At 34.5% G+C, this 21,078-nt stretch overlaps 1 protein-coding gene across 2 annotated transcripts in view; it reads left to right on the top strand.

Moving 5' to 3' along the window:
* Positions 1 to 2,917: 2,917 nt before the first annotated feature.
* LOC149791275 (cysteine sulfinic acid decarboxylase-like) overlaps positions 2,918 to 21,078 on the top strand; it is a 48,021-nt gene continuing 29,860 nt past the window's right edge. Inside the window, exons 1-2 of one of the 2 annotated variants that reach the window (XM_089969785.1) lie at positions 2,918 to 3,091; positions 3,848 to 3,967. In XM_089969785.1, the coding sequence (XP_089825911.1) occupies positions 3,937 to 3,967 (31 nt within the window). In that variant the 5' untranslated portion in view covers positions 2,918 to 3,091; positions 3,848 to 3,936. Of the gene's footprint in view, positions 3,142 to 3,847; positions 3,968 to 21,078 lie in introns of both variants that reach the window. The other variant, XM_089969786.1, reaches the window with a different exon arrangement.

Here is a 21,078-nt window from a genome sequence, read left to right as displayed (position 1 = left end):
GGGTCAAAGACAAACATTATACCAATTTGATTCACAGTCCTACAATGTAAGATGTCGACCTTATCAGTTACGACGTGGGGGTGGGGTAGAAATCCTGCTACTCCCCAATAGTAACTGTCATCGTCGATGTCTTGCATTGTTAGACTATTGGACCCCCATCACTATAATCATTTACCGATAGTCTTAATTTCATTTTTAAGCAGCCCCTGTAGGTAGCCTAAACTGTTAATGAACACGAAATAGATGTAAAGAAGCGAAAATTGGTTCTCGTGTATATGGGCAATACCGATTCAGTCAAGGCACAATGAACTCTAGAGTTCATCAGATCCAAGAGCCATTCGTATGTCAAACAAAACAAAACATCCTTTGCTTTGAATATTGAACCTCTAAGTTCACATATGCCAATTTAGAGAAAAGATTAGGACCCTGCTGTGGAATGTTCAAAGTCTTAGATCGCCAACCACTGGTCCAATCATGTTTTTTTTTTTTTTTTATGTTGAGATAGCAATTACGTTGCAGATGGAGAATCCCTTGTTCTATAAATAGCTACGTAGCAGACACAATCAACAAAATTTCATACGCTAAAATAAAACTCTAAAACTGAGAGGATATATCTTTAAAAAAAAATAGCAATAAAAAATAAATAAAATTATAAAGAATTGCAGTTATAAGAGTTTAATGGTTTTTTTGTTCTCTCGAGTTTATCGTGGTATAAACTGTCAGTTGGTGACTCGCACAGCTTACATAACGCCAGGGCGTTATTTGGTGTGTGATCGGTAGCTGACAGTTTATACCACGATAAATTCGGGCTTTATGTAAGCTGTGTGAGTCGGCAACTGACAGTTTATACCACGATAAAATCATAAAGAAACAACATTAAGCTCTTAATTGCATATGTAGTATAAACAAGTATTGACAACTTTTACAATCAATCTTTGTGTTATACATGCGTATTGACAAATTCTAAAATCAATATTTGTACTATAAATAGGTATTGTCAACTTTTCAAATCAATCTTAATAATAAACCTATTTACAACTATGGGCTAATTTCCCATTGAATGATTCAGACAGGCTGTATTTCGCAAAAGACCCCCATGTGACACTACACAGTTTGCTTCGAACTGACCTATTCACGTGACCTAGCCCAACCAATTGGAAGTTACATAATTATTCTAGAAACATTGAAACCCCATCAGCCACTGAAAAATGAAGCCATAAGTGCCATTTAAGTCTTATTATTACGATCATTGTTAATAATTGTCAACACATATGCAAGCACCTATTTATAGATCCTATGCAATAGTATGCTCTTAACAAATTCAGAACACGTATTCAGATTAAGTAAAGATATTCTATACGGTTCACAACCACGAATAAAAATGATACAAATTAGATAGTTATGTATAATGAGTTACATAAACAATATATATATATATATATATATATATATATATATATATATATATATATATATATATATATATATATATATAACACTGATATTATCCATATGTACGTGGTGCGCAACAATGAGCCCAGTAGAGCAATGTAAGTCAAATTTCATCGAAGGTATTATCTATGATAATATCATGAAATTTTATCACTTCCTACCACTGCTTATATAAACTACTCCTGCAAAGTTTTCAAAGTTATTCTTAGACAATTTAACTTAAATTTATTTATTATTTATAAATTGATCGAGTTGTTTTGACCGAGAGTCGTAGACTTTCAGGTCGAACTGTTGGCTAAGTTTCTCCCGTCCCTTACCACCTAAAAATGACAGACTATTCAAGCTTTTGGGGCCCAAACTTTATAAGTTCCGGTATTTTCAAAACCGTTCACTTCTATTTATATGCGCGCGCGTGTGTGTGTGTGTGTGTGTGTGTGTGATTTGGATTTTTAAAAGTAGCTTATTCATATTGCTACGATGTCTGCAGTGTAGCAGTTTATAGTGTCGCAGACATGTAGCATGATGTCCCACCCAGTAACATGTAGCATGATGTCCCACCCAGTCACATTATCCTGACACCAGGCCGACCAGTCCTAACACTAACCTCTTAACGCTGAGCGCCAAGCGAGGCTGCTGTTAGTACCATTTTTTGTAAGTCTTTGGTATAACTCGGCCTGGGATCGAAAACCCACGACCTCCCGCATCCGAGGCGGACGCTCTAACCACTAATCCACCGGAGCGGTCTCTTCATGCATTAAGGATTGCGAACTACAAGATTTACTTACCTCCGAACTTAAAGAGCTTTACAACGTGCAAAAGTACGCACCTCCGAAAATGAAGATTTGACAAGGGAAATGCTCCAATAAGCATCGTAAAAACATAAAATAACACACTTTTTGAAATAATTATGCTTAGTTTAAAATTGCTTCCAAGAGATATATTAAGCCATGAAAATCAACAAAGTAGTGGGGCCATGTGTTTGGAATTAATTTTGTTCTTAACATACAGACGTGACCTCAGAGTTGGTCGGCGTAGGGACAATATCCAAAATTGGATAGTAAATGGCCAGATAACAGAGTTGCTTATTCAGTGGCTATGGGGCAGTGTTGGTTGCCCAACAGCCTCACCACGACTCCTGTTCTACCCCCACCCCAATGGAAATTCAATACACCCCAATGGAAATTCAATACACGAGATGCATGACCCCAGAAACCAACAGTGCATAGAAAATTTGACTTTAATTAAACACAAAACGTAAGTCAAAGTCACTTAAACGTGAAATCAAGCTGACATACCTTTGGTGAGAGTGTGTTGCAATCGAGACGGTGCATCCAGTTTCATGACCCCACAACAACAAGAAACTACTCCTAAGGCAGTGCACGTAGTCATACTACAACAGCGCGAGTTGTCCTCAACAAAACACACACTACATATTGATCGAGCTTTTAATTCCACTTTACAGGCTGTAGCGGGCGATAACTACGCAAATCTTGGCATCGAATCAGAAATTACGTTTCATTTTCTGTTAAAGATAATTTGCATACAATGACATATAACCTACGAGATTCGATGGATATGTACAGTAAGGGATCTCCACAGAAATAAATATGAAAATGTGCTAGTTCATTTGTCCAGACAGGTAAGGATTGAGACAGTAGGAAGTCGTAGATCATTTGTGGCGGATGGGCGGTAAGTTTGCAGCTGTATTTTATTCTAAATGTTTCATCCTTGCTTGCGTGCGTGCCTTTGAAATATCGCACAGTTCGGCGTTCACTGTCGACATTAGACGTTTAAACTGTAGATGTGCGCAGCGGGTTTAGAATATTTATTAATTCCCAGAGCTTAGGGTTTATATGATTACGAAATTACGGGTATTAACATAGATTTGACACAGACTAAACGAGTATCGATGTATCTCTGTGTGTGTGCGCCCGCGCGCACGGCGGTCGCAAGTCTACACTGGACGAAACATCACTCCAGGCGAGCGTCGCATTCGGTGTCTCCACTCGGAAAACAAAATACCGTAAACTCCGCGAAATGGCGCCCCCCTCCCGACCCTCCTCCGGCTTGGTGTCCGATTCTTCCGCCCCTGAGGACGGTCTTGTTTGCACATATATATTACTGAGATATTAAGCTGTCCGTAACATCTGATGCATCGTGTAGATGTAGGTCACAGTGACTATAAAGCCGAACTATATTACATGCATGCACTTTGTCTCTAAAAATAAGTTAAAAATGAAGATAAATTGAAACTGAGCATGGTTTTAAATCGTAAGTTAAGAATACTTTCTAAATTTCGTTTAATTATTATTTTGTTTCTCTTCTAAATTTGCTGTGCACTCAACGTGAAGTTAATTAAGTTCATGCTTTACAAACAGCATAACTTTTATTGCAGGTGTACGATGATAAAAGCCTTGCATATGTTTAGGAGAGGTCACTCTAAAGACTAGTAACACTGGTATTTAAAGGACAGGTACCGAGACAATGTCGACAGATACAGCCAAGTACACCGCAGGTGAGCCGAAAATCGTTTGTATATTTGTACTGTGTTTTTTTTTTTTTTTGAAGAGGACAGACGATAACCGAACCTATGCGTCTGCTTTGCCATGTTTCGGTTGAAAGTAATGCAAAATTATACCTATTTAAATACAGTAATTATTTAATATAGTCTATGAATAAACAGTTCAGGAGCACACAATAACTAAGTTAGATAAAATAGCGCATGTTAATATTATCTAAGAATGTAATATACACATTGTCCGTTCACCTGCGTGCCAGTTTCTCCTATATTGTTCGTGCTGTAGCTTATCTATGAAGATACATATTGAAAACAAACTTGCGACTTTGTTGCATTGTTGGATGAAGATCAGTCGCAGATCTGAACTGGGTTGTTGTGACCAGTTGTGCATAGTGTCTTCAGCAGTGTTTAAAATTCGCTCCATGCTTCCAGTACATTTAAACTTACTTTCATCCAGATTTGTTATGATGGTACATTTCTAGTCCGAGTTTCCTCTGATCCTTGACACCCCATTTTTGATATTTGGACATTGATGTTGGGGTGTAGGGTCAGAGTCCACTGCGTATCGAAAAGTTGGATACCCCCGGCGGCACACACGTCAATGGCTAAATATGATTGGCTCAAAAGGTTATACATTAATAACATCCATGCATCAGAGAACCTTTCACGACGTAGACTATTTGTACCCAGAAAAAAATAGGTAATAACATGCTCGCATCATATAAGGAATCATTTGAATCTGTTAAATTAATGAGAGCATACATTAAAATATAATCTTTTGAGCCAATCATATTTCGGCATTGACGTGTGTGCCGCATTATGGACATTTTTCGAAAATGATAGTCGCTTGTTTACTATGTGTGTAGTGAAGAAGACAGTGTCTTAATTTTCCATGGAACATGATTCCTAAAGTTGAATCGAGTTAATGGTAAGTAAAAACTTCCTTTTGCATCTACCACTGTTCTGTAATTAAAGAAGGGCTGTATGGTAGAGTCGCAAACATGGTACATTTAGCTCTTTTCACCGCTTGTCACATGAGCTCGCAATTATTCCATGAGGCAAATTTCGCGAAAATCGCACGTTTCGGATCCCGTAACTTCAAAGAGGGTCCTCTGTCAGAACGGATCATGGGGGTAATCTAAGCCTCAGTAAAAAATGTTTATCAAAAGAAGACAAAATAACTTTGACCTTTTAGTGACTGACATAATTTCCTTGTAAGACATATAAGGCATCCTCTTGTAGGTTTTATACCTAATACCTATTGTAGTCAGGTGCAGAATATTTGTGTTGTTAAATAAGCTGATATTTGTGGAATTATAGAATTGCTGTCTACTGGGGACATCATCATCCACTCCACTGCATCTTCGTTCTTCTGCGTCGTTGCAACGTGATACATGTTTTGATACATGCATAATTAATGCGTGCGACTGTACCTAGGAAGAGTCGCTTTATTACCTGTTCGTGAGATTTCACAATTCACAAATGCTCTGATTTGTAGAGATTTGTAAACTCTGTTAGGTGTACACAAAATCAAGAGCTAATAAATAATCAATAAAACATGTCAAAGTCGACAACGTTCTAGTTTATAACATGCGAGCAAGACAAGTGTTGGGTTTTATAGTGTTGTGGCCCTAGTTGTTTATTTTCTCTAATCGTACTGGTCGTAAAAGTCTAAGTTTATACCAAGACGACTCACAAAACGCTATGTGAATAGTGAAGAGTATGGCAGTTGCAGTTAGTTACAGGCTATTTATATTTTAATTGTTTTATACCAACCACTCGTGCTGGGACACAAATCTAAAAGAATAACACATATCGACAGTTGTAGAAAGTAATAATTATTTACAGCATCACTCGTGTGAGGAAACAAAAACACTAAAATTAAAACACACGTTGACAGTTCTAGAATGCAGTAAATTTGTACATCATGCACTCTTGTTGAGAGGCGACAACACTAAAATAAATACCCATTTTGGCAGTTCTAGATAGTTGAAAAGTTTTTACACTAGCCACTGGTGTATGGAAACGACGGCACTAAAAGAAAAACATATTGGCAATTCTAGCGAGTAGTATATTTTACACCAACCGATCGTGTTGGGAAACAACACTAAAATAAGCTTTACGTTGACAAATCCAGCGATAATTGTTTTGTACATCAACCACTTGTGTTGAGATACAGCTTAAAACAAAATCAGCTAAATCTTTCTGTCATTTATGTTTACACCAACCACCACTGAAGTGATTCAACAACACAATAATAAAAAGACAGTTCTAGTGAACACAATTTTTTTTACCATAAATAAATAATGTCGCAAAGCTATTTTATGCTGAATTCAATAGTTTTTAGCGGGTTGATAAAAATATTTTATGCTGAATTCAGTAGTTTTGAGAGTGTTGATAAAGATATTTTATGCTGAATTCAATAGTTTTGAGAGTGTTGATAAAGATTTTATGCTGTATTCAATAGTTTTGAGAAGGTTGATAAAGATATTTTATGCTGTATTCAATAGTTTTGAGAGTGTTGATAAAGATATGTTATGCTGTATTCAATAGTTTTGAGAAGGTTGATAAAGATATTTTATGCTGAATTCAATAGTTTTGAGAGTGTTGATAAAGATATTTTATGCTGTATTCAATAGTTTTGAGAGTGTTGATGAAGATATTTTATGCTGTATTCAATAGTTTTGAGAGCGTTGATAAAGATATTTTATGCTGAATTCAATAGTTTTGAGAAGGTTGATAAAGATATTTTATGCTGTATTCAATAATTTTGAGAGTGTTGATAAAAATATGTTATGCTGTATTCAGTAGTTGTGAGAGTGTTGATAAAGATATTGTATGATGTATTCAATAGTTTTGAGAGTGTTGATAAAAATATGTTATGCTGTATTCAATAGTTTTGAGAGGGTTTATGAAGATATTTTATGCTAAATTCAATAGTTTTGAGAGTGTTGATAAAGATATTTTATGCTGTATTCAATAGTTTTGAGAAGGTTGATAAAGATATTTTATGCTGCATTCAATAGTTTTGAGAGTGTTGATGTAGATATTTTATGCTGTATTGAGTAGTTTTGAGAGCGTTGATAAAGTTATTTTATGCTGAATTCAATAGTTTTGAGAGTGTTGATAAAGATATTTTATGCTGAATTCAATAGTTTTGAGAGTGTTGATAAAGATATTTTATGATGTATTCAATAGTTTTGAGAGTGTTGATAAAGATATTTTATACTGTATTCAATAGTTTTGAAAGTGTTGATAAAGATATGTTATGCTGTATTCAATAGTTTTGAGAGGGTTGATGAAGATATTGTAGGCTGTATTCAATAGTTTTGAGAGTGTTGATAAAAATATTATGCTGTATTCAATAGTTGTGAGAGTGTTGATAAAGATATTTTATGCTGTATTCAATTGTTTCGAGAGTGTTGATAAAAATATGTTATGCTGTATTCAATAGTTTTGAGAGTGTTTATGAAGATATTTTATGCTAAATTCAATAGTTTTGAGAGTGTTAATAAAGATATTTTATGCTGTATTCTGTAGTTTTGAGAAGGTTCATAAAGATATTTTATGCTGTATTCAATAGTTTTGAGAAGGTTGATAAAGATATGTTATGCTGTATTCAATAGTTTTGAGAGTGTTGATGAAGATATTTTATGCTGTATTCAATAGTTTTGAGAGTGTTGATGAAGATATTTTATGCTGAATTCAATAGTTTTGAGAGTGTTGATAAAGATATTTTATGCTGTATTCAATAGTTTTGAGAGTGTTTATGAAGATATTTTATGCTGAATTCAATAGTTTTTAGAGGATTGATAAAGATATTTTATGCTGAATTCAATAGTTTTGAGTGTTGATAAAGATATTTTATGCTGTATTCAATAGTTTTGAGAGTGTTGATAAAGATATTTTATGCTTTATTCAATAGTTTTGAGAGTGTTGATAAAGATATTTTATGCTGTATTCAATAGTTTTGAGAAGGTTGATAAAGATATTTTATGCTGAATTCAATAGTTTTGAGAGTGTTAATAAAGATATTTTATGCTGTATTCAATAGTTTTGAGAGTGTTGATGAAGATATTGTATGCTGTATTCAATAATTTTGAGAGTCTTGATAAAGATATTTTATGCTGAATTCAATAGTTTTGAGAAGGTTGATAAAGATATTTTATGCTGTATTCAATAATTTTGAGAGTGTTGATAAAAATATGTTATGCTGTATTCAATAGTTGTGAGAGTGTTGATAAAGATATTGTATGATGTATTCAATAGTTTTGAGAGTGTTGATGAAGATATTTTATGCTGTATTCAATAGTTTTGAGAGTGTTGATGAAGATATTTTATGCTGAATTCAATAGTTTTGAGAGTGTTGATAAAGATATTTTATGCTGTATTCAATAGTTTTGAGAGTGTTGATGAAGATATTTTATGCTGTATTCAATAGTTTTGAGAGTGTTGATAAAGATATGTTATGCTGTATTCAATAGTTTTGAGAGGGTTGATGAAGATATTGTATGCTGTATTCAATAGTTTTGAGAGTGTTTATGAAGATATTTTATGCTGAATTCAATAGTTTTTAGAGGATTGATAAAGATATTTTATGCTGTATTCAATAGTTTTGAGTGTTGATAAAGATATTTTGTGCTGTATTCAATAGTTTTGAGAGTGTTGATAAAGATATTTTATGCTTTATTCAATAGTTTTGAGAGTGTTGATAAAGATATTTTATGCTGTATTCAATAGTTTTGAGAAGGTTGATAAAGATATTTTATGCTGAATTCAATAGTTTTGAGAGTGTTAATAAAGATATTTTATGCTATATTCAATAGTTTTGAGAGTGTTGATGAAGATATTTTATGCTGTATTCAAAAGTTTTGAGAGCGTTGATAAAGATATTTTATGCTGAATTCGATAGTTTTGAGAAGGTTGATAAAGATATTGTATGCTGTATTCAATAGTTTTGAGAAGGTTGATAAAGATATTTTATGCTGAATTCAGTAGTTTTGAGAGGGTTGATGAAGATATTTTATGCTGAATTCAATAGTTTTGAGAAGGTTGATAAAGATATTTTATGCTGTATTCAATAGTTTTGAGAAGGTTGATAAAGATATTTTATGCTGAATTCAATAGTTTTGAGAGTGTTGATAAAGATATTTTATGCTGAATTCAATAGTTTTGAGAAGGTTGATGAAGATATTGTATGCTGTATTCAATAGTTTTGAGAGTGTTGAGAAAAATATGTTATGCTGTATTCAATAGTTGTGAGAGTGTTGATAAAGATATTGTATGCTGTATTCAATAGTTTTGAGAGTGTTGATAAAAATATGTTATGCTGTATTCAATAGGTTTGAGAGTGTTGATGAAGATATTTTATGCTGAATTCAATAGTTCTGAGAGTGTTGATGAAGATATCTTATGCTGTATTCAATAGTTTTGAGAGTGTTGATGAAGATATTTTATGCTGAATTCAATAGTTTTGAGAGTGTTGATAAAGATATTTTATGCTGTATTCAATAGTTTTGAGAGTGTTTATGAAGATATTTTATGCTGAATTCAATAGTTTTTAGAGGATTGATAAAGATATTTTATGCTGAATTCAATAGTTTTGAGAAGGTTGATATAAATGACTCATAAAATCAACTCTACCCGTATCAAGAGAATTGTTTACAACGGGATAAAAGTTCTCAAAGTTAGGTGTGTTGAAATATCATTCATAAGAACAAAGTTGTGAATTTTATGATTTCAAACATGAACGTATATAATTTAGTGGCTTTAGAAAAGACACAGGTTACATATAATGACCATAGCATCAAAATAAGCAGCCTCAGCCCCGGGAGTAAGACAGTATTAGTATATGGTGCCACTTTAGCGAGATTGGGACTTTAACGTTAAAAATGGGTATATTAAAATTGCCGACAATGGGACTTTAACATGGGGAATACAGGGCCGGCACTGTGGTGACAATGGAACTTTAATATGGGAATACAGGGCCACTTTAGCGACAATGGGACTTGGACGTTACAAATGGGTTTATCAAAATTTGCGACAATGGGACTTTAACATGAGGAATATTGGACCGGCACTTTGGCTACAATGGGACTTTAACATGGGAATACAGGGCCACTTTAGCGACGATGGGACCTTAATGTTTAAAATGGGTATATCAAAATTGGTGGCAATGGGACTTTAACATGGGAATACAGGGTCACTTTAGCGACAGTGGAACTTTAACGTTAAAATAAGGGTTTGCAATTTGGCGACAATGGGAATTTAACATGGAATGTCACCTGAAGGTCAATGAGAATTGAACACTGGGTGGCGTTATGGGATTTATAGGGTCAAAACGTTTTATAGGGTGAAATGTATTTGTAGGGACAAAGGGTTGATAGGGAAAAACATAGACATACTGAAAAAACAAATATACATTCAAACACACAGAAAAGAGGACAGAAATGTTAAAAAGAAAGACACACATATAATAAAGACTCGAAAAAAGAAAAGTCTATTGTATGGGTTCAAAACATTTATTCAACTATATACATGGGCTCTTTGGCCTGTGCTTTGGTCTAAGCACTATCCATTTAATGCATAAACATTTGGACATGAAACAAACCTATTTACGACTTATTTAGTTCTTGGTTCTAGTAGACTACTGTTTAAAATTATAGTTCACGCCTTTTTAAAATCACTTCATATACAACGTATTTACATTAAATGTTCATTTATAAGAAAATGCTAAAGCAAAACAAGTAACAATCAATAAAATAGGACAAAGTTCATGTTTCTCTCTCTATCCGTCACACACGTTGTTTAAAATCTGGTCAGTTACCATTTGTGTCCCAAGTTTGTCTTGCAAGGGGACTTACACTTTAAGGCACGCGGACGTGAAGGAAAACATACCTTTGTTACTACAGTTTGCTGTCTTTGTGTTGATTTTAATCATGCTTGACTTATAATCTTTGTGTTTTAGAGATCATATTTCTTCTGATGTAAATACATAGATCAATGGACAGACAGTTTGGGTTATCATCCTTGATATTCACTGTACCAGTAATTTTGGGCTGGAATCTTTTTTTGTTCAAGGTATTGAATTCAAGTGATTATTTTTTCAGGAAATGCAAAAAGTAATAAAATTCTTGGATAAAGACATTCGCTAGAATTTATAGTGAATTCAAACCTGGAATTATATTCCTATGATTCAAGAAAAGACTGTTTGCACATCCACACACTAGGGACTATAACAGACATCTCATCGCCTTCAGTTTTAGGATTTATTCTGGAATTTTACTGAATTTTATTCACGACTTTAAATTACCAGGACTTGTGTCTGTAATTCTTGGATTATTTGGGGATTTAATTTGCAATACCGTATGTTGTTTTTACAAAGCTTGTTGTCTTTAACTCTTTTCTGTTACTTATTTTAAGAGCATAGACTCCTAACAGTAGGATAAAACAAAACAATTCAAGGAGTGAAATGACTCGATTGAACTTGGTACCTGTACTCTTATCAGTCTCGATACATAATTTGTTGGTTGTTCTCCACAGACATACGAGCATTCTCTGACGGTAAGACAAAACACTACAGATGATACAACTGAGGACCAAGTAAACATGATGTATAAAAGAAGGCTTAAGATGGTTATATTTCTTCTAAATACCTCTGCTCCGACGCGCATTTTCACTGATACGATAAAACGTAGTTATTTAGAAACGTCACGAAACAATATTTATCATGAAGTAACCAATTACTTATTTTGATACTAATGATTGCAGAAACTTGGTTTTCTTCTTGAATTAGGTTACGAATTGTTACTTGGGCAGACGTGCAGAGTTATGATAATCTACAGCGAGGTTCTTTGATGAAATACTTCGTTCACGTTGACTAACATTGCTATTCTTGTTTTTCTTTCGATGTGTTGTTTTCCTTTTTTGATATCGTGTCCATACCTTTGATCAACAATGTAGATAACAAACCCATTAATACTAAAACAAGTAAAATGGCGTGATCAGCTAGGAAAACAAACAACAAACTAACAACTTGACTTACACAATTAAATAATAAGTTCATCAGACTACCAATATTATTATTTATCAGACTATCTTAAATAACCATTTCGTTAGACTACCACTAATACCATCACATCATACTGCCAGTAGTATGGTTTTTTTTCACTGTAACACATGGCTAAATTTTTCGAGTCTTTTATTATTCTTCATATCCTATTCACTTGGAGTAGGAGAATGTTGAGTAGTAGGAGAGTGTTGAGTAGTAGGAGAGTGTTGAGTAGGAGAATGTTGAGTAGGAGAATGTTGAATAGTAGGAGAATGTTGAGTAGGAGAATGTTGAATAGTAGGAGAATGTTGAGTAGGAGAATGTTGAGGTAGCAGGAGAATGTTGAGTTGTAGGAGAATGTTGAGTAGGAGAATGTTGAGGTAGCAGGAGAATGTTGAGTAGTAGGAGAATGTTGAGTAGGAGAATGTTGAGGAGAATGTTGAGGTAGCAGGAGAATGTTGAGTTGTAGGAGAGTGTTGAGTAGGAGAATGTTGAGTAGTAGGAGAATGTTGAGTAGGAGAGTGTTGAGGTAGCAGGAGAATGTTGAGTAGTAGGAGAGTGTTGAGTAGGAGAATGTTGAGGTAGCAGGAGAATGTTGAGTGGGAGAATGTCGAGTAGGAGAATGTTGAGGAGAATGTTGAGTAGTAGGAGAATGTTGAGTAGTAGGAGAGTGTTGAGGTAGTAGGAGAATGTTGAGTAGTAGGAGAATGTTGAGCAGTAGGAGAATGTTGAGTAGGAGAATGTTGAGGTAGTAGGAGAATGTTGAGTAGGAGAATGTTGAGTAGGAGAATGTTGAGTAGTAGGAGAATGTTGAGGAGAATGTTGAGTAGTAGGAGAATGTTGAGTAGTAGGAGAGTGTTGAGGTAGCAGGAGAATGTTGAGTAGGAGAATGTTGAGTAGGAGAATGTTGAGTAGTAGGAGAATGTTGAGCAGTAGGAGAATGTTGAGTAGTAGGAGAATGTTGAGCAGTAGGAGAATGTTGAGTAGTAGGAGAATGTTGAGTAGGAGAATGTTGAGTAGTAGGAGAATGTTGAGTAGTAGGAGAGTGTTGAGGTAGCAGGAGAATGTTGAGTAGGAGAATGTTGAGTAGGAGAATGTTGAGTAGTAGGAGAATGTTGAGTAGTAGGAGAATGTTGAGTAGGAGAGTGTTGAGGTAGCAGGAGAATGTTGAGTTGTAGGAGAATGTTGAATAGTAGGAGAATGTTGAGTAGGAGAATGTTGAGGTAGCAGGAGAATGTTGAGTTGTAGGAGAATGTTGAGTAGGAGAATGTTGAGGTAGCAGGAGAATGTTGAGTAGTAGGAGAATGTTGAGTAGGAGAATGTTGAGGTAGCAGGAGAATGTTGAGTTGTAGGAGAGTGTTGAGTAGGAGAATGTTGAGTAGTAGGAGAATGTTGAGTAGGAGAGTGTTGAGGTAGCAGGAGAATGTTGAGTAGTAGGAGAGTGTTGAGTAGGAGAATGTTGAGGTAGCAGGAGAATGTTGAGTGGGAGAATGTTGAGTAGGAGAATGTTGAGTAGTAGGAGAATGTTGAGGAGAATGTTGAGTAGTAGGAGAATGTTGAGTAGTAGGAGAATGTTGAGTAGGAGAATGTTGAGGTAGTAGGAGAATGTTGAGTAGGAGAATGTTGAGTAGGAGAATGTTGAGTAGTAGGAGAATGTTGAGGAGAATGTTGAGTAGTAGGAGAATGTTGAGTAGTAGGAGAGTGTTGAGGTAGTAGGAGAATGTTGAGTAGTAGGAGAATGTTGAGTAGGAGAATGTTGAGGTAGTAGGAGAATGTAGAGTAGGAGAATGTTGAGTAGGAGAATGTTGAGTAGTAGGAGAATGTTGAGGAGAATGTTGAGTAGTAGGAGAATGTTGAGTAGTAGGAGAGTGTTGAGGTAGTAGGAGAATGTTGAGTAGTAGGAGAATGTTGAGCAGTAGGAGAATGTTGAGTAGGAGAATGTTGAGGTAGTAGGAGAATGTTGAGTAGGAGAATGTTGAGTAGTAGGAGAATGTTGAGGAGAATGTTGAGTAGTAGGAGAATGTTGAGTAGTAGGAGAGTGTTGAGGTAGCAGGAGAATGTTGAGTAGGAGAATGTTGAGTAGGAGAATGTTGAGTAGTAGGAGAATGTTGAGCAGTAGGAGAATGTTGAGTAGTAGGAGAATGTTGAGTAGGAGAATGTTGAGTAGGAGAATGTTGAGTAGTAGGAGAGTGTTGAGTAGTAGGAGAGTGTTGAGTAGGAGAATGTTGAGTAGGAGAATGTTGAGTAGTAGGAGAGTGTTGAGTAGTAGGAGAGTGTTGAGTAGGAGAATGTTGAGTAGTAGGAGAGTGTTGAGTAGGAGAATGTTGAGTAGGAGAATGTTGAGTAGTAGGAGAATGTTGAGTAGTAGGAGAGTGTTGAGTAGGAGAATGTTGAGTAGTAGGAGAGTGTTGAGTAGGAGAATGTTGAGTAGTAGGAGAGTGTTGAGGTAGTAGGAAAATGTTGAGTAGTAGGAGAAAATAGGAGAGAGTGGAGTACGAGGATAATGTAAAACAGGAAAAACAGCACGTTGTACCAAATCTTATATTTTATCACTGTACCTGTCATAGAAATTATTACACCATTTTGTTATCTAACGATGTTTTTTTTTAAAAAACATTTTCGCCAATCCTTTCAGAGTTTTCTCTTAAACTTCTCTCCAACTAAGTAATATGTCAAACTAGCTCTTTTACGTAAAGCTGAAATGAATATCCGAACGTTTGAATCATAACACTTTTTTGGGCAAATGTTCAAATAGAACCCTGGCATTCGAACATTACTTTATTTAACGAGTTTCGCAGCATTTTATAAAATAATTACACAAACAAAATGTAAACCAGCAATTTGAGCTAATTTACAAGAGAGAGAGAGAGAGAGAGAGAGAGAGAGAGAGAGAGAGCAGTTAAATCACCTGACATTCAAATTCCGAATGACAAGGTGATCAGGTCAAAACTGTGAATTGTCACATTCCTCGCAACATCGTCGTTACTGTGCATTATACTCTTGAAAACAACATCTAATGCTGCAACTTGGTAATATGATACGTAATAGGGGTCATATATCAATAGTCGCCAAGGCATTTACCAATCTTCCTGAGTTCCTAAACATTTATGAACTTTTGTCGATTATTCGTTCTGTTAGAAGTAAGTTGGTCAATCCAGCAAACCATTAACACTCGAAACCCACTTATCCCCCGGTCATGTTACCTCAGAAAGTTAACTCTAATATGCATGTATATTTAGTCTTTTAGTCAAATTTTGAAATCATTACACAGGTATAGAATGACCATTGCGATTAAAATATAAAACTACCTTTTTTCATTATTTTCCTAAAAATCATGTCACCTTTGTTTCAGTAAGAGTGCATGGACCAATTGGCATGAATTTGGAACAAAACCATTTAATTCGTATAGGTCGAGATGAATTTTTTTTTTCGTTTTTTATTAAAATGAAGCTTCCTACTCGCTGTGCATTAGTAAGTTTTCATCATATATTCTAACGTGTGGCATGGTTTATTTCCATTTTGATTTCTTTTCTATTCTATTTGAAAATTACTTAACCGTTTGTTTTGAGTCAATGTTTACCCAAGAAACCGAATGGTCTACTCCCAAGCTTAGTTGATGTCGAGAACTAAATTCCACCTAATTGGATCAGGTAGATTTTTGTTGTTGTTGTTGTTGTAGGGTTTAACGCCATTTTTCAGCACACGAGAGGCTATACATGGCGGCCAGTACTAATGGTGGAGGAAGAACCCGGGAAAACCCCGGAAAGAACCACTGACCCACGAGAAGCTACTGGCAAGCTTTCTCACATACCCACATTGGCTGAATCCGAGACTCGAACCCACGCAGACAGAAGTGAGATGGCAGTGGTCCGTAACGGAGAACGCTTTAGACCACTCGGCCACTCGGGGCCCCCTGATCAGGTAGAAGGTAGATTGTTTATCTGCACTGATAGCAGAAAACCATTATACACCTGCTACAATGTACAGATTACTTCTATACCCGTATCTCAGTTTCAGTTAAAACAATTATTCGACTAGACCGAATATGTGTTTCAAATGGCTAGCAGAAAATTCGCAAGTCCGGTTTTTGCATTTTATAGTCGGTTTAGATTTAGTTTGGAAATAAAAGATTCTTTAAGTAATATTGAGTCATGTTTAGTAACCTATTCCATATTAGTATTATATTTTTAATTTAGTAAAATACATTTCTTCAAAATGATTGTTGCATTAATCGCAACTATTGAATGTTAAACTCATTGGATATCATGAAGTTAATAGAGATTTAACTATCTGTATTAAATTCTAAAAGGCAGAAATTATACAATGAAGTTGGTAAGCACGATGGGAAAGTGTAAGTTTATATGTACTTCATGTATTCTTAATATAAAGGCTTTATAAATGTATCTTTAGAATTAGCATTATATATATATATATATATATATATATATATATATATATATATATATATATATATATATATGTTCGTTCCTCGAGTCAGAACAGCTGTCTTTTCCTTACAGCGATTACGTACCTCATTCCCCATGATGTGGCCGTATCTCCACGGTTATTGGTGACACCCTTGTTAGAGAGCCTAAACTCCTTCTTCTCTTTTTCTCTCTAACCATGTGCAAAGACATTTATTAACTTTTGAGTAATCCCTTCTCATAGCAAGAGATGAGAAGAAGGACTATGATGCAAACCATATCATAACAGAATCCATACTAGTATGAAGTTCTTCAGGCCAGTTCAAAGGATGCTGGTCTGCCTTCAGATATGGCAGCAATTACTGAAATGTAAAAAAGCTTTAACTAGTTTCTTGAAAACAGCTTAATAGATCTTTATATGGCTTTCAAATTTACAAATGATGCAACTACTCAGGTGAGCGATATTAGGCTCACATGTACCGCTTGTTGAATTTTATGGTAGGTATTATTATTATTATTATTATTATTATTATCAAATTACGTACGCTATAACATAGTCTTGCCTTTTCAGATATTTTTTTCTGACATAGAGAAACAATAAAAGTATTTTTGTACAAATTGTTTTGTCAGTCCTGTCTGTTTCTGTACCATGAAACTAATCTTGACAAATGTGTATACTAGTGTAATGGTTCCTTCCATATTTACAGTCATTTAGTTGTATACTAGTGTAATGGTTCCTTCCATATTTACAGTCAGTTAGTTGTATACTAGTGTAATGGTTCCTTCCATATTTACCGTCAATTAGTTGTATACTAGTGTAATGGTTCCTTCCATATTTACAGTCAATTTGTTGTATACTAGTGTAATGGTTCCTTCCATATTTACAGTCAGTTAGTTGTATACTAGTGTAATGGTTCCTTCCATATTTACAGTCAATTTGTTGTATACTAGTGTAATGGTTCCTTCCATATTTACAGTCAGTTAGTTGTATACTAGTGTAATGGTTCCTTCCATATTTACAGTCAGTTAGTTGTATACTAGTGTAATGGTTCCTTCCATATTTACAGTCAGTTAGTTGTATACTAGTGTAATGGTTCCTTCCATATTTACAGTCAGTTAGTTGTATACTAGTGTAATGGTTCCTTCCATGTTTACAGTCAGTTTGTTGTATACTAGTGTAATGGTTCCTTCCATATTTACAGTCAGTTAGTTGTATACTAGTGTAATGGTTCCTTCCATATTTGCAATCAGTTAGTTGTATACTAGTGTAATGGTTCCTTCCATATTTACGGTCAATTAGTTGTATACTAGTGTAATGGTTCCTTCCATATTTACAGTCAATTTGCTGTATACTAGTGTAATGGTTCCTTCCATATTTACAGTCATTTAGTTGTATACTAGTGTAATGGTTCCTTCCATATTTACAGTCAGTCAGTTGTATACTAGTGTAATGGTTCCTTCCATATTTACAGTCAATTAGTTGTATACTAGTGTAATGGTTCCTTCCATATTTACAGTCAGTTAGTTGTATACTAATGTAATGGTTCCTTCCATGTTTACAGTCAATTTGTTGTATACTAGTGTAATGGTTCCTTCCATATTTACAGTCAGTTAGTTGTATACTAGTGTAATGGTTCCTTCCATATTTACAATCAGTTAGTTGTATACTAGTGTAATGGTTCCTTCCATATTTACGGTCAGTTAGTTGTATACTAGTGTAATGGTTCCTTCCATATTTACAGTCAATTAGTTGTATACTAGTGTAATGGTTCCTTCCATATTTACAGTCAGTTAGTTGTATACTAGTGTAATGGTTCCTTCCATGTTTACAGTCAATTTGTTGTATACTAGTGTAATGGTTCCTTCCATATTTACAGTCAGTTAGTTGTATACTAGTGTAATGGTTCCTTCCATATTTACAATCAGTTAGTTGTATACTAGTGTAATGGTTCCTTCCATATTTACAGTCAATTAGTTGTATACTAGTGTAATGGTTCCTTCCGTATTTACAGTCAGTTAGTTGTATACTAGTGTAATGGTTCCTTCCATGTTTACAGTCAATTTGTTGTATACTAGTGTAATGGTTCCTTCCATATTTACAGTCAGTTAGTTGTATACTAGTGTAATGGTTCCTTCCATATTTACAGTCAGTTAGTTGTATACTAGTGTAATGGTTCCTTCCATATTTACGGTCAGTTAGTTGTATACTAGTGTAATGGTTCCTTCCATATTTACGGTCAATTAGTTGTATACTAGTGTAATGGTTCCTTCCATATTTACAGTCAGTTAGTTGTATACTAGTGTAATGATTCCTTCCATATTTACAGTCAGTTGTATACTAGTGTAATGGTTCCTTCCATATTTACGGTCAATTAGTTGTATACTAGTGTAATGGTTCCTTCCATATTTACAGTCAGTTAGTTGTATACTAGTGTAATGGTTCCTTCCAAGTTTACAGTCAATTTGTTGTATACTAGTGTAATGGTTCCTTCCATATTTACAGTCAGTTAGTTGTATACTAGTGTAATGGTTCCTTCCATATTTACAGTCAGTTAGTTGTATACTAGTGTAATGGTTCCTTCCATATTTACAGTCAGTTAGTTGTATACTAGTGTAATGGTTCCTTCCATATTTACAGCCAATTAGTTGTATACTAGTGTAATGGTTCCTTCCATATTTACAGTCAGTTAGTTGTATACTAGTGTAATGGTTCCTTCCATATTTACAGTCAATTAGTTGTATACTAGTGTAATGGTTCCTTCCATATTTACAGTCAATTTGTTGTATACTAGTGTAATGGTTCCTTCCATGTTTACAGTCAGTTAGGTCACGATGAGATATCATCAACATGCCATATTTTTTGTCTCACTATTTCAGTTACTGTAAGTGATGTAATGAAGTTTCTTCCAGTTTTCTATGGCACCTATATACTGTCCCTCCCTTTCAATCCTTCAAGCACATTAACGAAGGTATTAAACTTATTTCACATTAACGAATGTATTACATTTATTTCACATTAACGAAGGTATTAAATTTATTTCACATTAACAAAGGTATTAAACTTATTTCACATTAACGAAGCTATTAAATTTATTTCACATTAACGAAGGTATTACAATTATTTCACATTAACGAAGGTATTAAATTTATTTCACATTAAACACAAAATGTGTTCTCTGTGCTACGTTTCACTGACGGACTCTAGTCCAACATACCTATCCGACCTCACCCATGTGTACACACCAGCAAGATACTTACGCTCCTCTTCTGACAATCGTATACTCATTATTCCCACTGTGAAAACAAAGTCATATGGACAGCGTTCTTTTGCATACCAGAGGCCAGCAACGTGGAATGAATTGCCCACTGAACTTAGACACAAAGACACAGTGATCCCATTCAAGAGTGCTCTCAAAACTCACTTATTTCGACTGCAAGAACAAACTTAAAGACCTAATAATGTTTCCTACCTTAAATATTCTCAGCATGTTTTTTATGTTTTCTAATTTCATGGTGTTTGTTTTTGTAATCATATCATTATATGTTTTTTATCTTATAGGTGTTGTCTAATGTTGTAAAGCGCTTAGAGCTTCTGAAGATTAGGCGCTTTACAAAGCCCTTATTATTATTATTATTATTATTAACGAAGGTATTAAATTTATTTTCAATTTTTTTTTTACATTCTCTTTCTTTACCTAACATCTGTTAAATCAGTGACTGTATATATCAAAATGGTATACTGATGTTATTTGACGTTGTTTGCTGGAATATTTAAAATTTATTCCACCACATAGAAAAAATTCTAGCTCGTATGTTTAACGCTTATATAAGCTTTTTTGTTCTTAGTACTTTCGGTGCAAGTCTTAGTATGATGGCATTATGCCTGTCTAAGTTCAATATTAAATATTTAATTCTATCAAAAATTCAAAATGCATTTGTACTTATTTCTTTCTTTTGTCCACTTTTGATATGTACGCTATTTGGCCTCTATTAGAAATATTAACATATTGTTCTGTTTATCATTTCTTTATTTAACTTGCTCATCTCTCTTGTCAATCTAAATGACCATTTACAAGACAATACTTTCTCATTCTTTAGGTTTATTTCTATGCAAATGATTCTGTTAATGTATGTTGTGCTGTATTATGCAAGTCGAAAGCATCTTTGGATTTTAACTTGTGCAATATGCCACTATTTCTGGGTGCTGCGATATTTGTTTATGTATACAGTGATGTATGTTTCTGTGTACTGTGATGTATGTTTCAGTGTACTGTGATGTGTGTTTCTGTATACTGTGATGTATGTTTCTGCGTACAGTAAGTAATGTGTGTTTCAGTGTAATGTGATATATGTTTCTGCGTACAGTGATGTTTGTTTCAGTGTACTGTGATGTATGTTTCTGTGTACTGTGATGTGTAATGCAAATTCATTAGTCACAGGATTGAACTTGGTGCATAACATCAGTTTTTGTGTACAGTGATGTAGCCCAGATCGCAATCATCTATTAATTTGTGCAATGTTTGTGTGCACAGTGATGCAGCGCATACGTTGAAATCGTCGTTTGACTTGACTTTGACATAACAATGTACCTGAACGTAGTTGATTTTGTTATTTGACATACTGTAGTTATATTA

This window comes from Sinohyriopsis cumingii, chromosome 9, assembly GCF_028554795.1.
Source record: "Sinohyriopsis cumingii isolate HCF-2022 chromosome 9, ASM2855479v2, whole genome shotgun sequence".
NCBI classification, from domain to species: Eukaryota; Metazoa; Mollusca; class Bivalvia; order Unionida; family Unionidae; genus Sinohyriopsis; species Sinohyriopsis cumingii.
The sequence above is the reverse complement of the archived record's forward strand: the minus strand, read 5'-3'. Positions and strand labels throughout refer to the sequence as shown.